This window comes from Microplitis mediator, chromosome 5 (genome assembly GCF_029852145.1).
Source record: "Microplitis mediator isolate UGA2020A chromosome 5, iyMicMedi2.1, whole genome shotgun sequence".
Taxonomy (NCBI): Eukaryota; Metazoa; Arthropoda; class Insecta; order Hymenoptera; family Braconidae; genus Microplitis; species Microplitis mediator.
In genome coordinates, this window is record NC_079973.1 from 2,071,467 (window position 1) to 2,089,977 (window position 18,511).

Below are 18,511 nucleotides of genomic sequence, written 5' to 3' on the forward strand. Positions count from 1 at the left end.
AAAACAGTAACAACTTAAACGAGGAAGTGATAAAACTCAAGCTCGCTCTATTCTCTTACTCTGACTCCTACCCATGGTAATTAAATAAAACAATTTAAGAACAAAGAAAAAAATCCTTTTTAAAACCCAGCCCTGCAACCTACGCCCTTTGGTCCCCAAAAATGACCCTTTTGCATTCTGCTTGCATGCGATGCCTGCCTACTATTTATTTATTCATTTATTTTATTTTTGAAATTTATTAACATACTAATTATTTTTTTGCTTAATTTATTTTCTTTAGTTTTTATTAATTATTTTTTATGTTTGTCTTTATTGCACCATTTTCTTTCTTCGGATTTCATGATGAACAATAAAATAAGGGCTGTGCTCCAGTAAGTAGGTTACTCTCCTTTTTAACACTCAATTAAATAACCAACGGAGGCAAATAGTTTAAATAATAACAATAGTTATTAATAAATAAGTATCGTGTTGGTGTGCAATTGCACACTAATTTCATTTAGTTTTAGTTTTATTATTAATTATTATTTTTTTTTATTATTTTAGTTGTTTAATTTGCTCTAATTACGCGGAGCACTGCTTCAATTTAAAAAGATTTGTCATTTGTAAAAACTAATTATTGTTATTAATTTTTTTTATTCACTTGTAAATAAAATTACACTTTTAATTATTTTGTAAAAAATTAGTTATTTTTAAAATGAGATTTTACAACTGATAAATTTTTTTAAAAATACGATTCGCCCGTAAAAAAATGTAATTTTTTTTTTTAAACAAAATTTAATTTTTTTATTTCTGTTATGTTCTTTTTTTTTTTTTTATTTTTTGATTTAAAATGTTTTTTATTATTTGAACGCTCAGCCTGAGCTGCGTAGGTATCCATCGTGTCATAGCTGTATTATATATATATACATTATATAAATATATTAAATAGTTTTGTTTCATACAACATAATTTATTTTATAAAAATCTATACATACATTATAAATAATAACAATACAGTGTACAGTAGAAATTTGTATTGCACAATAATTTTTCCGCTATCGATAAGTAGCAGCACCAGTATTTAACTTTTTTGTCACACCGATATATATGTATAATAATTATTACAATTATTCATTATTAGGGAGGATTTTTGCCTTAATTTTGAAATTAATGGTTCAAATTTTTGATATCATGGCGAAAATATTGGTCTTACAAAAAAAGTTTTCAAACAAAAGTTGTAGGAAATTTAATTTTCGAAAGAAAACGTCTTTTATGATTTTTTTATACGACCAATAATTTAACCGTAATTTCAAAATTAAGATTCATAATGAATGATTCAAATTTTTGTTGATCATGAAAATCTTAATTTTGAAATTACGGCTTTCTTATTTGTCCTAAGAAAAATTTATAAGAGACATTTTGTTCTCAAAATTAAATTTTGAACAACTTTTATTTGAAAAATTTTTTCCTACGACCAATATTTCCACCGTAATTTCAAAATTCAAATTCATAATGAATGATTCAAATTCTTATTAATTATGAAAATCTTAATTTCGAAATTACGGCTTTCTTATTAGTCCTAAGAAAAATTTATAAGAGACATTTTTTTCTCAAAATTAAATTTTGAACAACTTTTGTTTCAAAAATTTTTTTATACGACCAATATTTTCGCCGTAACATCAAAAATTTTACACCACTAATTATTAATTATTTTTAAATTAAGGCAAAATCCTAGCCCTATTCATTATATAAAGATATATACATTTGTGTGTATATATCTAATATAAATATATAAATATAGTTATACATATATGTCATTATTTCTTCCTAACGTCGCTTAAACATAACTGCGGCGTTTCACTGTATTACCTCTACTTTTAATTAATTAATTAACGTAATTGATGTAATAATAATAATAATTATAATGATAATAATTATATATAATAATACTATTTAATATTACATATTATTATAATCCCGTTTGAGTGTTCCAGAGCTAAGCGAAATCTGGCTCGTCAATCGCGGGATCTTTTTTATTAAAGTCCCACGCGAGGATACCTACCAGACTTCGGCTTGCGTAGATTTTTCTAAATTTAAATTCAAATTCAAATTCAAATTCTTATATAAATAATCAAATCTAAAACCCCAAGGCACTGCCTGATTAATTTTTTTACGGTTAATTAAAAATCTTGAAGAGTTGATATGATAAAAAAAAAAAAAGAACACAGCAGCCAACAACAATAAAAATGGTCCCGAAAATTGTCCTGTTACTTGACGGCCCATGTTTTGCCAATAGCGAGACAGGTATCGCCTGAAGGTGCGGGCCTCTGACAAAGGGACATCAGTCTTGTTCGCAGACGTGGACGTTGAGTTAGACGTCGTAGACAGAAACAATAAACCTCCTCTGTGGGATCAAAATGTATACGGCCCCATTCACATCAAAGAAAATGTCACAGTGGGTACTGTAGTGACGTCGGTGAAAGCCAGGTTTGTATGCCACGACATGACCAAGACAAGAGACATGCCGTGCCGCGCCATGCAGTGCTCTCTCTTTCTCTCTCTTCTCTTTACTTATCTGTCAATCTCAATCTTTTTTATTACAATTATTGTCTTTTATCAACCTGTACACAAACAACTCATCTTTATCACTCTCCGCATATCAACACTCACACATCTTTCTCTCTCTCTCTTTCTCTACTTTTATTATTTTATTATTTTTTATTCATTACCTTTTATTTTTTTAAATTAAATAAACAAAATTATAAACAGTATATTGATATATATATATATTTAAATAAAAGCACGTATGGTTAAGCGCGGCGTGTGGGTGTGCCTTGTAAAGCTCACCCATCATCAATAATTTTGTTTTAACCAGTAGCATAATTATTTTTTTGCTCTAAAGAAAATAATTATGACAAAAAAATAGTTGATAAATATATGAACTATTGATGTAATTACACGTACGTGCACACTGCAATTGTCGTCTAGCGACAATCCCAAACAGGGTTTTATTTATAAATATATTTAAAAAAAAAAAAAAACAATAGTTAGGCTGTCTCGTGTATGAGTAACGAGACGCGATTATTGATAAGTAAAATGAATAAATAAATAAATAATAAAAATGATGGTAATAATAATGGGTATTATGGTGACATGAGGGAATAACGTGCCATAAAAAAAAAAAAACACTGACACTTCCTAGGTATGATATACAGGTATTCTACGAGAGCCACGGTGCCTACGATCGTCGATCGGGACGTCCTGGCGTCTCTCCTTCAGCCTCCAGCTGCTGCCTCCGTCCTCACACGAGCGAGAGACCGATGCGATTATAAACTTTTATTTTATTTTGTTATATTTTAATTGACAATTATAAGTTATAATTTAAAAAAAAGTGAAGGCCAGAGAGATGGCGGTAAATTATTATTTTAAGTTTATTTATTAATAACAAATAAAATAATCAGGAACCGTCTAGTGATCAAGATAAGACTCAACGAGTTGACTCGCTGAAAATTGGACAATAAAATCCAATATGTCACGGATACTAGTCAAGACTAACGCCGTTCTTTTTTCTTTTTCCATTTGTTAACAAACACGTGTCTGGTGTTAGCGCGAGACATACAAGCTGGAGGCGATGGCACAAGACAAGGGTTATCCGCCCTTGTCGCGAACCGTGGAGGTTCAGATTGACGTTGTGGACCGTGCTAATAATCCGCCCGTATGGGACCACGTTGCGTATGGCCCGATCTACTGTAAAGAGAACACAGCCGTTGGGGCTAAAGTTGTGTCTGTTAAAGCCAGGTCTGTCACACTGTTAATGCTCCGTGCGGCTGCACGAACCCGCCCTGCACGCAAAAATCTCGTGGCAGTATTGTTCTTGTGCACGTTAATTGATATTGTGTACGAAACCCACACATTTACTACTTAACTCACAAACTCAACTACTACTTTATTACAATTAAACTCTACACTTAAATAATTATTTTACTTTTTAATAAATACACACTCTACAATTACACTTAATTTATTCATGATAAATATCAGTTTTTTTTATATTTTAGATAAATATATATATAACTATAATAATTACTGACATTTTTATTCACACAGACTGACAACGACACACAGGTGGACGACAAGTCTCGTCTTAGAATATTTATTTTAACCGTCGATATATATATATTATATATATTAGAGTGATTCAAAAAAATCGATGACTTTTTGTTTTTTAAGGACATGCTGTCAAAAGTTTCAGTAGGGTAAAAAAAACGCCTGTGAAAATTCAACATTGAGTACTTCCTGATTTGAATTTTCCATTTCCTATTTGAATAACGTGGGGAAATTTTTTAAATTTTGAATTTTATTTCATCAACGGCTTAGTCTACTGAACAGGTCCATAATTTTGAAGAGAATTGAACACTACAAAAAAAATTTCTCATCAATTTTTGATGAATTTGATATTTCAAAAATTATTCGAAGTCACAGTTGAATTTACAGAACTTTTACTATTTTTCGACTTTTCTGGTGAAACTATCAGACTTATGACAAAATGTTGTGAGACCTTTTTTGTAGATCGTTTTATTTCCAACAAATTATCTCTTACAAACTTTTCAAAATTCCTGAATGCTCTGTAGATATTCGCATTCAAAATCAATCAGTTTCAAAAGTCGTTTAAAGCTGATTCATTTCGAATGCAAATAACTAAAATAACTAACAAGCTTTGAAGAATTTTGAAAAATTCATTAAAGATATTTTGTTGGAAATAAAACGATCTACAAAAAAGGTCTCATAACAAATTTTCATAAGTTTGATAGTTTCACCAGAAAAGTTGAAAAATAGTAAAAATTCTGAAAATTCAACTTTGACTTCGATTAACTTCAAATATTTGATCTACCAAAAATTGAAAAAAAACTTTTGTTGTATAGCTTCCAATCCCCTCCAAAAATCTGCATTGACCTTTTCAGTAGACTAAGTCGTTCCTGAGATAAAATTCAAAATTAAAAAAAAAATTCCCATGTTATTAAAATGAGGAAATGCCTAATTTTGATATTAAGAGCTCCAATTTTCCCGCGTTTATTTTATCCTACTGAAACTTTTGAAAGTCTGTCCTTGAAAAGCAAAAAATAGTCAATTTTTTTAAATCGGTCATATATGTATATAAATATATATTAATTATTTAATATACGATTATACATTTATACACTGCATTTAAAAATTTATAAAAAACGCACAATTATTATACATTCCAATTCGATGCACGTCTTTAATCGGTGTGTGGCTGTTCACGAAGACTTGCCTTAATGTTTTTGTCTTAAATTATTTTTTAAAAATATTATTATTATTATTATCACTTATTATTATTATTAAATACTTGAATAATTTTTAATGCATTTCATAATTATAAAATAAGTAGAAAAAAAAAATTTTTTATTCTTTTGATAAAGAAAAAAAAATTTTTTTGAATTATTAATAATTGTCGACGTGAGCAGTCACGATCCCCTCGCGATGACATGAGATTTTAAATCCGCCTGCTCACGTTTTTTTTTAAAAGACGAGACAGTTTATAAAAAATTACTATTATAAATTAATAATAAACGTTTTTTGATAATTAAAGGCTAAGATTTAAATAAAATTAGAAAAAATGTTTTCGTCGCGCGTCAGACGAATTGCAGTATATATGTATATATATATAAATACAAATATGCTTTTTGATAATGCATATATATGACTACCAAAAAAAATAACTAATAATTCAAAAAAAATTATTTCAAATATTTAAATTATATATGCAATAGTATGGTAATATTTGTATAATTATAAATATATATATACATATATATGATTAATTGTTTTGATACTCCCATAGTTCGATACATATGTGTGCCGTAAACATTTTTTGGGCATGCTTCAACATAGATGCTTCCTGAAAATTCCCATTTAATTGATTTTTTAAACTTTTGATATCCATATTTTATCATATATATTATATATTATTATTATTATTATTATTATTATTATATTTATTTATTTGTTCGTAATTATTGGCATCTTAAAAAATTATTATTTATTATTTTATTTATTTATATTAAAGTCTCACGTGCCTGTCAATTTTTTTTTACCGTCCGGTACGGAAAAATTTTTGATTTTGGGAACTCCGCGTTTTTTGTGGAGCCACCAAACGACCGCGAATTCTTATAAAACTCGACGAAAGACTTTTCAAAAATGGATTAATTCAGATTTTTTTTTTTTTACAAAATTTTCGTCTTTAAATTTACGTTCCGGAAAAAAATTAGAAATTTAAAAATCTATGAAATTTTTAACTTTTTTGAAAAAATCGCTTTTTTCTTAAAATCCATATTTTTCAAAAACTACGCGAGATATCGAAAAATTTTACTCTTTAAAAAAGTCTTTCGTCGAGTTCTACAAGAAGTCGCGGTAATTTGGCAGCACCACGGAAACCGCAGAATCTCCGATTTTTGATTTTCATTATAATTTATTTAGTTTTTTTTTTAAAAAAAAGAATGCCTGAAGGACGTAGTCAGTGAAAATTGATGCGAGTTAAAAAATCCTTGTAATTATTATTTAAAAATCCTTTTATTTTGATAATTTTTGAATTTAAAATAATTATTATTATTATTGAAATTAAATTTTGAGTTATTATTATTTTGTTAATTATAAAAATTATACATTTGTTATATTACCTTTTTGCAGAGAGACTTGCATCAAGTAATAGAACGTCGAACATATATATTTTGAATGCCGTAATTGATTTTTGGGCATGTTTCGTCAGTTGCTTACAATTGCGTTGAGTTTAGTGTCTTCGAGGCCGTAGTTGGTTTATATATCGTAGAGTTTTATAATGAAAAATTTTAGAAGCCGTTAATATAATAATATATATATAATATCTTTTATATTGCAATCGCGGAGAATGTAATTCGTTAAGCCATTTTTTATTTTCTTTATTTATAAATTTATATAAAAGCAAAAAAATCGATAGCAATTATTTGTAGTCGTCTGTTCAAAAAAATAAAAAAAACCGGGATTCAAAAATAAATGCACGAAAACTCATGAACAATAAACACGACACAAACAAACACACTCAAACACGTTAATTATTTATAAAATTAACTGAAGGTTTTGGTTGGGGTGAAGGGAGTCACGAGATGCATTTAATAGTTATTTATATATTTATATTTTTATATTTTTTTTAATTAGTTATTATTGGTATGTAATGATTAATTAATTAAAAAAATATATAAAAATTAATTTATGATAACATATAATATTAATATCACGCGCACAAACAAACACACGCGAAATTTTAATGTGCGTATGAATCACCACGCGGCACAGATTTTTGAATAAAAAAATTTATTTTTTTATTTTTTCCGAAGCACCGATCTAATATTTTTTCTAACCCTTTGGGCTATGGTATATGTCTATCTTCTCAGCTACTCTTAATATAATAATAATTACAATTAAAAAAAAAAAAAAAAAGAAAAAAAAAATATTAAATTAAATTATTTCCCGTTATCGGATTTGAATTATCGTTTTCTGCGCCTTTTTGCTTCAATGTAACGTGATTACATATTTATATTATCATTAAAAAAAGTATATAAATAATCATATATTAAATAAATTTTTAAAATAATTAATAATAAATAATTATAATAATAATTAATAAATAAATGAATGAATAAATAATAAACAGGTGAATATTGATAATAGATGTGTACACGTACGCGCACAAATGCAGATGCATTTTAACCGGTGAAATCACGCTTAAGCGACTAACATATCACACACTATTTATACACGCATTTGTTTTATATTTTATTTATTTATTTTATTTTTTTTTTACTTTATCCGGTCGGTTTATTTGTGTGCCGAACATTCACGTTCGTACGTTATTGCATTTAGTTGCTTGTGTTTAATAAACAATCAAAAAATATTTATTTGCACTGAAAAAATATAAAAAAAAAAAAATTTATTTATTTTTTTATTAAATAAAATGTCGAACGTTCTGTTCGGTGCCGGTTTTAAAATTGCGCGGTAAATTTACGGTCGCACGATTTTAAAATTAATTTTTAAAAATGAACACACACTTTAACACAGGGATGGAAATGAACGCTGATTAAAATTAAAAAATTAATTAACTTGAAATGGATAAAAAAAAATTAACATGGGCGCCGGTTTGCCAGAGTAGTTTTTAAAAATAGATGACACGCATTTATTATTATTTTTTTTTTTTACTGTTTTGATCAATGGAAAATGCAGCCTGCGAGTGTGTTTAGGAATTTTCACAATAGAGTCACAATCAGTGGGGGTTGAAAAATAAAATAAAAAAAATTGGACGAGAGAGAAACGATAACGAGAGTAATTTTGAAAAAAAAAAAAGATAAAAAATAATAATAAAATAAAAAAATAAAATAGTTAGTTTACATAAATATTAAAAGAGTAATATTTATATTATAGAGTAAAGTTAACTGCTTAGCAAAATAATATGTGATGAATTAGAATTGCAACGTGTGCGTTAGGTATAAATTAAAATTAGATGTTTAAATAGATATTAAAGTTTTTTGGTAAATATATAATTACACATATATATTTTTCATTAAATTGTCTCGCATGGAATCTTTCGTTAAAGCCATACTCACATATAGTTTTATATATTAATTACATATATATTATTATTATTATTATTATTATTATTATTATTATTATTATATATTTATAAAAATAATAATAAAAAGTTAATAGTTTTTTAAATTAATTTTTTAAAAATAATAATTGAGGGGAAAAATAATAATTTCCGTTCTCGTTTCTGTTTCCGTTTCGTTATTATGACGGGCCTGATTATTTAAATGTTAAGATAAACAGGCCACACACTTAAGGACAACCAAGACTTACATTTATCTTGTATGCCTGACAGCTCGGGGATCGAACTTAACCCGACGGTATTTTACCACTTAATGCCCGGATCGACCGCCCAAACAAACAAATTTCATACATTTTATCTCCAACAACGCTCGGAGACGTCTTCGAAAGACAACGTCACTTGGGCCGACATCAAAGTCAATCATCCGCTAGATTACGAGAGTATAAAGGAGTACAATTTGACAATTCGAGTTGAGGTGAGTCAAAAATACATTGAAAGTTTATGATACTAAAATTAGCCGACGTTTAATAATTTTTGGATTTTTTTTAAAAACAAAATATTTAAAAATATTACACTTCTAGTTTTTTTCATTTTCTACATGTGCATTTTTTTTTTTTTTTTTATGTAATTGAGTTATTGAAAAAAATTCAAAAAATTGTTGACTGTCTGTTAACTTCAGGATCATTCGAAGTTTTAGGTTTTGAAAGAAAAAAAATAAGTCAAATTGATGAGTATCGATTTTAACTTTTTTTAGAATAATGGAGCCCAACAATTAGCGTCGGAAGCAACAATCCATATTGTATTGGAGGACGTTAACGATGAGATACCATTATTTACGGAAGGCGAACAGGAAACTGTGCTTGAAGGCGAACCTATTGGGAGCAAAGTGACTCAAGTAAACGCAATAGACAAGGATGGAACGGCTCCAAACAATCAGGTACACACGTGGCTTGTTTAATGGTAATTTCCCTCCCAAACATACACACACATTCACACACTCACTAGAACTTTGAATTTCAAATCTGTTTACTGCTCTAAATAATTTATTGTCGATTTAATTTATGCTGAGTTGGTAATTTTTTGTTTGAGATTTATTTCAATTTAACTTTCAAGTTGTTTGTGTTACTTCGGTAATTACACGGCAGTTTATATTGAAATAACATTTTTTTTTAATGTTAAAAGGGTAAATTTATTCAGACATTTTATTAATTGATTGTCAGTCATAATTTGTACTAAAGCCGCTGGGTCAATAATTTTGGCAGCTGTCAAAATCACAATAGTATCAAGTGAAAATTTATTGTTAATTGATATTACTTGGTAATTATATACGACATTAAATAAATTATTGTTTTGCGTCAAGGATGCTCGAGTTTAAAGAGGATTCATTATAACGATAATTTATTTTGGCCAAAATTTTTGTATGGCTACAAATTAGGACGGCTGTATTTTTATAGAAATTTAAATTTGGCGACATTATATTTCATCATTATCCGATTAAAATCTGTCATTATTACGGTCACTACTTGAATTTATATTTTTGTTACGCGGTCGTCGATATGCAACATGACGTAAAACATTTCAAATTAATTTAAATTACACCCGTTTTAATTATTGATAACTAATTAAACCACTCGGTGCTATAAATTTTACGACTGGGTACTTTTGATAATTCAAATAATAATTTGTAGCAATAATTGATGCAATTTCTATTCAAATTATAAATTCCGTTAAATTGCTAACCTAGTACTATCGATTTTAGAATTTCCGTTCAGAAGTTACTGAAATTCGACATTTTAGTAGATAATTTCATTAGATTTTCAGCGGTAATTCTAAAACCGGCAGTTCTACTTTAATGTTTACTTAAAATTTCCAATTAGAAAAAATTTGAATTTTTTTCTTATTAGTTACTATACAGTACACAGAACAAAAGGATTTCTTGGTGTAAGAAATTTGTACTCTTCCCAAAAAACTTTTTCGTACTGTAAATTGAAGACAAAAAATTTTTAGGAGCGAAAAAAAAATTTATTTGAACCAAGAAATTTTTTCTCGTTCTAAGAAATATTTTTTTTTTAAATTTATATTTCTTGCGCCAAAAAAATTTTTCGTACGATAAATTGATGACAAAAAATTTCTAGGAGCGAAAAAAAAAATTATTTGAACCAAGAAATTTTTTTGCTCGTCCTGAGAAATATTTTTTTTTTCAATTCATATTTCTTGCGCCAAAAAAATTTTTCGTACTATAAATTGATGACAAAAAAATTTCTAGGGGCGAAAACAAAAATTATTTGAACCAAGAAATATTTTCTCGTCCTAAGAAATATATTTTTTTTTTATTTATATTTCTTGCGCCAAAAAAATTTTTTGTACTACAAATTGATGACAAAAAAATTTCTAGGCGCGAAAACAAAAATTATTTGAACCAAGAAATTTTTTCTCGTCCTAAGAAATATTTTTTTTTTTCAATTTAAATTTCTTGCGCCAAAAAAATTTTTTTTCTGTGTAAGAATGCTCTTAACTAATTAATTTCTACAGACTACATTTATTTACTAATCATATATTTTGTTTAATGACGCGTATTATAAAATTTTCAAATAACGCTGACGTTTCGCAAGCGTCGCAGTTCTGAGGGTTGTAATTCAGACATTCTGTACTTATGAGTTTAGAACATTCTTCTGTATCTACTAGTTCTACTGCTGTATAATTGGTTTGTTGTAACTATGATTCAGTCTAGAGCAACTGAAATAAAATTCTAGCAAAAATTAACACTCGAAATAGTTTAAAAACTGTTATCAAGAAACCGGGAAATAAAGTCGTATTAATTACATTGTAATTCACAAACTCAGCCCATTAATTCCAAAGTCATTTTAAAATAAATATGTCGGAATTTTCGTACCAGTGGAATTCAAACACTTTGAAATATTTTAAGTCATTGCAATGCTTGAGGCAAATAAATACCCAACTAAATACTCGAGTCTTAAGCTAACAAAGTAATTATTTCTTGAAAAAAATTTAGTTTTTAATTTTATGAAAATCCTTCATAATATTTACTATCGTTAATTGTAAAATATTGTAATGTAAAAGGGATTTAATTTAAAAGATTTTAAGTACTTTCGTAAGAAGTAAAAAAAATTGTAATTAATTCATTTTTTATTCAAAAGAGTTATTAAAAATTTTTATTCAATGGTTTAGTACTGGACTAAAATTTAAAGAAACTTTTATTTTCGCATTTACTATTCACAGTAAAAGGTTTTAAAATTAAAAATATAAATTTATTAGTTTTAAGTGCCGGGCTGAGAAGAAAAATGAATGCACTGAGAGAAAAAATAACTTTTAGAAATATTGCATATTCTTCTTACAAAAATTATGCTATTGAAAATTTCCAATCTAATATATTTGTAATGCAAAAATTTAAAGATTTGATTAAAAATCGTTTTATCAATCGAATAAATCCGAGATATGCTGATCTTTTTTTTTGGAGTACTACAAATAAATAACGATTTTCTTCTATCAATAAAATAATTCTTCAAAATAAATATAAAATTAATGGTCATAATTTTTGTTGGTCTACTTAAGAAAATGTTTCTACAAAAGTTAATTTTTTTTTCAGTGTAAGATAAGAGACCCAGTACCTGTACAGTAAAAAACGAATCGTCGAAGTGTAAAAAAAAAACGTGGGTTAAAATTCTGAGTGTTGAATTTTTAACACTTTTGGGTGTCAATTTAACACAGTATTTATTTTTTGTGAACTGTCACAATCGATTGACTTTTTAACACTCAAAAATGTTATTTTATACGAAAGCAACACATTTTATGTTACTGTCAAATCAACACACGAAATATGTTAAAAATAACCTCGAGCATCACAAAAGAATTTTTGGAAAAATTTTTACTTTTAATATACGCGTGTAACTTTTTTAACACTCATCACATGTTCAAATAACATAGAAGTAAGTGTACGTTCGTTTTACACACGATGAGTGTTCACGGAGAAAAATGTTGGCTCGAAACCTAGCAATTTTTATTATGCTGTCGCCCAAACTTGAAACAACAAGTGAAGCATCCAAAAAATTATTATGCTCGTACGAAAAATTATTATGCCGTATCACAACTATTATAATGTATGGAAGTAATTGTCATAAAAGCTTATCGATAAGTTTCTCGCGCCTAGTAAGTATTGTAATACAGCATAATAATTTTTCGTATGAGCATAATAATTTTTTGGATGCTTCACTTCCTGTTTCAAGTTTGGTCGAAAGCTTAATAAAAATTGGTAGGCTTCGAGCCAACATTTTTCTCCGTGTTGATTTTGACGAATCCTTTTTTACACAGTTTAAAAATTAGTGTTAATTTAACACATTTTACTTGTTTCAAACAATAATACAGGTCTAAAACTTGTTGAGATCAGATAACAAATTAAACTTTAGTTAAATTTACTTGATGGTGTCAAATAATGGACACAAAATTTTTAACCAATGAACTTTTATACACAAGAACACAAAATTTTCAACTATGTACTGTGCGATCACTCCATGTATTTGTATATATATATTTACCAAATTTCACTATATATAAATATACAAATACATGGAGTAAACGATTACTAGTTCCCTGATCGGGTACTAGGTCTTTCACCTTCTGCATAATTTAAAAATTTAAATATCAAAAATTTATCCCGAAGATTTTAAATGAATTTTTTTTTTTGTTTTTTAACAGGTTACTTATTACGTAGTAAATAGTAACAGAAACGAAGGCAAAGATTACTTTGAAATCAACCGTGAGACTGGGGAAATATTTACCAAAATAATCTTCGATCGTGAGAAACAGGGCGCTTATGCTCTCGAAGTCGAAGCAAGAGATGGCGCGCCATCAGCACGACCTAATAGCAACGGGCAACCTAATTCAGGTAAGTTTATTTAATACTCTATATATTGCATTATTTAAAAGCAAAGTTGAGTTGAGTGAAATATAATAAAAATTAAATTTCCTTGGCTAAGAAGTAAATTAAATAAAATCATTGGAATATTGGTGGGATTTTTTTTACAAACTTTTCCATTTAAAGCGGAAATAAAATTACCGAATTTTACATTTGTACAAGGACGAATTAGTTTCACATTTAAATTTTCCTCAAAACGGATTTCTCTCGTTGGATTTTCTCACTAATTCCTCAAACTGGATTTAGTATGTTTCTCGGAATTACGAGTTTCGCCGTTAAACTTTTGTTGTTTGTGCTATTTTCACAGCAAAGTTTCTCTCAATGCTTTCATACCTCGCTTTTCAATGTCCGCTTTTCAAAATTAAACCAAAAATTTTAATTCAAATTTACAAACTTATATAAATTAACACCGACTGAACTAAACTTATAACTCGTTCATTAGTTTAATTATTTACTAATGAACTGTCATGCCGACAATTATATTAATGATATTCGACACTTCAATATCCCAGTAATGAATATCAACTTACACCATTAAGTGAGTACGCAAAACAAATAATTACTAAAAGAAAAAAAAATTCCATTAAAATTGAATGGGAAAATAATGAATTACAAGCGAAACTTAATTCTTTTCTCGTTGTAAGGGAATCAAAATGAAAAAACTTTTTTTCATTTTAATAGATTGATTTTAAATTTAAATTTAAATTTATAAAAATAAAAAGCCATTATCACTTTAGTTTACTATTCAAGGATTTGCATTAACGACTGAGTAAACGGTAAACTCAAAATTATTAAACGGAAGCTTAATGTGCAAACTTCACTGATCTGGCAATAATTCGTTAACTCTGAGATTAAATTTAATAAATAAATTTTTTAATATTAAATTTCGGTCGTTTATTTTTTAATATTTGTTACCGTAAGCGATATTTAGCTTGGAAACAAGACTGTAATTTTTTTTTTTTATTTAAATTTATCCATACAGAAAGAAGGGATTTCTTGTCGCAAAAAATTTTTACTTGCCCTAAAAAATTTTTTTCTATTATGAAAAGAAAACGAAAATTTTACTGGGGCGAGAAAAATTTTCTTGTCAATTAATTTTTTCGAGTCCCAAAAAAATTTTGGTTGCATTTCGTAATTCAAAATTTTTCTTGCGCCACCCGTGTAAAAAAAATCATTGAAAAAAAATTGAAAGTGTTGACTATTCCAAACTTAAAAACGTGACACGACAAACATTTTTTCAAATTTCAATTCAAATTCAAAAAAGAAAACATTTGACTTAATATTTTTCGACTATTTTGTAAATTTTTTTGACTTTCCATTAAAAGTGATGAATTTTATCACTTTTTTTCAGTGGACAATACGGTCAGTAAAAACTGATTTTTATTTATTTCTGTCTTTTTTTTCTTCGCTTTCTTTAATTTGAATTTTCCAAAGTTTGAAAAACGTTCAAAAAAAGTTGATCGTTGTCATCTTTTAAAGTTTAGAGTCAACACTTTTTTGACCTTTTTTTTTACGGGCAAGAAATTCTTATTTTCTATGCACGCGATCTTATAAATAAGATACCGATAAAATATAAATATGACACGTGAGCATATGATGGACGTGGTTTTATATCCAACTGTCATAGTTTACTAGAAGAAAATATCTGTAAAAAAACGTGGATGTTATTTCCGAGTTTATAGCTCGTGTATATAAACACATATAGAATTTTTCTCAGTGTCACGAAATTTGATAGCTCCGATAAATCTGATTTGTTAGACGAAATTCGACAATAAAATTTGACCTTAAGATAAATTCTATCTAGTGCAGTAGAGAAAAAAATACAGTGATATAGCTTGAGATAACAGGGACTAGACCTATTACTAAATAGGGCAACTGCGGCCTTGTTAGTTTATATAATGATGCATAAAAGTATTTGGTTGCGAAGTAAATACTTCTGAAATCCTATTGAAAAGTTTTGAATGCCACGAAAAAGCCTGTCGCTCTGTCCGTTTAAATCTCGTTATAGGATCAACTGAGAAAAGTGGATATCGGTTTTCTCTGTTGACGTTATTCAATGCAGAAAATATATAAGATAAAGACCCAGAGCTCAAAAAATAAAAACTACCGAGAAAAAACAAAATATATATCTCGAGATTATGTTTCTTATTAAGGGACTTTATTAAAAGCTTCGTGTATAAATATTCTGTTCTGCTGATTTTAAAAAATACTTTTATGAATATTTAAATACTTTTGAGTTTTTAAAATATTCATCAACTTTTCGCATGATCGACTTTATTTTTAATACCCCCATTTATAAATGCATTAAATAAATATTTACTGAAAGTAAATAAAAATCCATAGATACGTTTTTTATCTGAATCACGATGTAATGAAAAAATTTCTTTGCCGCGATATTCATTCATTGGTTTTATTTTATATTTTTACGGCCTTTAAAATACATTTATTAAATATTAACTCGAGTGTTTTATTTATTTATATTTTGATAAACAAATTTCGGTCGCTACTCGACAATAAATAAATTACTTATATAAATATTCATGGATTATTTATTTTATAATGACGACAAATGGAGATCAATAATGATTTACTGTACAAATAATAATAATAATAATAATTTTATAAACGGTTTTAATAAATAAAAGCTGACATAAAAATAAACATAAACGTAATCTACATGAGCAACTGCTATTAGTTTCGGTAAATTTTAATAACGCTGAGCATCTGCAGAGTGATTTATTTATATATATGTAGATAGTTTCCATTTATCGTAAATATAAAGTGTAGAGTATTGTGTAAAAACATGTGTACAATGGCTATGAATATCGGTTGTACGTCCAACGAAATTACTACTTTGATTCACGGAGAAATTCATCGAGAGACAAGTCGTTCAATGGCAGAAAAGGCTACACCAATTATCGGAAAATCCATAAAGCTTGTAGCCATAAAATTAATCTCAATCCCGAACCAAATCCGGATTTACATTTTATTTTTTATTTCCGCTGGAATACTCAATTCTGTACGTCGAAATATTTTCAACAAAATCTACTGCGTGCTTTATAAAACTTTTTAAAACCATTTACTTATTTTTTACACTCTGATTAACGTTATTATTTTATAACGTCTATGCACTGATAAATAGTTTGTATAATAGTGGGTTAGTTTTTTTTTTTTTTTTTAATGAAAGTTAATTATTTGAGATTCTTCAAGTGTAAATATAGAAGTGGAATTATTTTAAATACCGTCCGAGTGGATAATTTTTTTTTTACTGCAGTCACGGAAAGAAAATTATGGGATTTTTTGCTATGCATTATGGGAATAGTTCCCATAATGAAGTAGGAATTGTACCCATACTATTATAGGGATGGTTCCCATAATATATGGGAATAGTTTCCATAATGGTATGAAAATAGATCCTATACCAATATGTGGAACCATTCCCATACTATTATGGAAACTATTCCTATAGTGGTATGGGAATGATTCCCATAATGGTACAGGAACTATTCCAATAGCATTATGGGAACCATTTCTATAATATTATGGGAACGGTTCCTATAATTTATGGTAATGATTCCTATAAAATATAGAGTTCATTCCTTTAAATTATAGGAACCATTCCTATAATTTTATGGGTAGAATTCCCATAATTATAGGAACTGTTCCTATAATTATGGGAAACATTCCTATAATTATAGGAACTGCTCCCATAATTTATGGTCATAATTCTTATGTTGGTATAGGAAAAAATTTTATAGAACTATGGAAATGGTTCCTATAATTTATGGTAATGATTCCTATAAAATATAGGGTTCATTCCTATAAATTATAGGAACCATTCCTATAATTATAGGAACTGTTCCTATAATTTATGGTCATAATTCCTATGTTGGTATAGGAAAAAATTTTATAGAATTATGGGAATGATTCCTATAATTTATGGGAATGATTCCTATAATTTATGGGAATGATTCCTATAAAATATAGGGTTCATTTCAATAAATTATAGGAACCATATCTATAAATTATAGGAACCATTCCTATAATTTTATGGGTAGCATTCCCATAATTATAGGAGCTGTTCCTATAATTATGGGTAGCATTCCCATAATTATAGGAACTGTTCCTATAATTTATGGTCATAATTTCTATGTTGGTATAGGAAAAAATTTTATAGAATTATGGAAACCGTTTCCATAATTTTCTTTCCGTGTTTTTAAATTATCTGCATAGAGCAATAATACTTAATATATATTTCCATTTATCAATTTTTTTTTTACTTTTTCCGAATCTTGGCTTATTGATACGGAAACCTATAAATTTAATTTTTTCCATCCAAATATATATGGATATAGTTTAATAGTATGACTAAGCAGTATATCATTACAGTCTCAAAGTACACGAGATCCAAACTAAAACGATACGATAAAAGTACATCCAGATACTTGGTATCAAATTAAATCCTTTGAACGATAATAAAAATTTCCAATACTCTCACAAATAAAAAAAAAAAGAAAGAATTAATAGCCTTAAACTATTTCAGAAAAAGACGCGAGTTACTTTTTCTGTTATTATTATTTATTTTTCTTTGACAAAAATAAAAATAAAAATAAAATCAAGTAACAACATCCAAGTAGTCCCAAGTAGTAGTTAGTAAGTTGAAACTTTGGTCTGTTAGGTGCTCTTAAAGTAGTCAACAACTCTTGTAGCCACTTTGTGAAGTTTTTTTTTTGCTAGACCACAACCGCGGGTAGGAATTACTTTATGACTTTATGGTGGAATTTAACATTTATTATTTATGATCTGACGTTTATAATCCGCTCGGTTACCTTACAGACCAATTAATATATTAAATCTTTATGGGATTTGGCGCATAAGTTTGAATTTACTGGGTTTACGGTAAACTAATTTAATTAAACTGTTAAAAATTAATAAATACGTGC

General features: G+C 27.6%; 1 protein-coding gene across 2 annotated transcripts in view; it reads left to right on the forward strand.

The window, feature by feature from the left end:
* Window positions 1–18,511, forward strand: part of LOC130667837 (neural-cadherin) — an 87,626-nt gene that overhangs the window by 28,552 nt on the left and 40,563 nt on the right. Inside the window, exons 10-13 of one of the 2 annotated variants that reach the window (XM_057469699.1) lie at window positions 2,276–2,466; window positions 8,909–9,110; window positions 9,390–9,572; window positions 13,349–13,538. In XM_057469699.1, coding sequence (XP_057325682.1) covers window positions 2,276–2,466; window positions 8,909–9,110; window positions 9,390–9,572; window positions 13,349–13,538 — 766 coding nt within the window. Of the gene's footprint in view, window positions 1–2,275; window positions 2,467–3,586; window positions 3,778–8,908; window positions 9,111–9,389; window positions 9,573–13,348; window positions 13,539–18,511 lie in introns of both variants that reach the window. The other variant, XM_057469700.1, reaches the window with a different exon arrangement.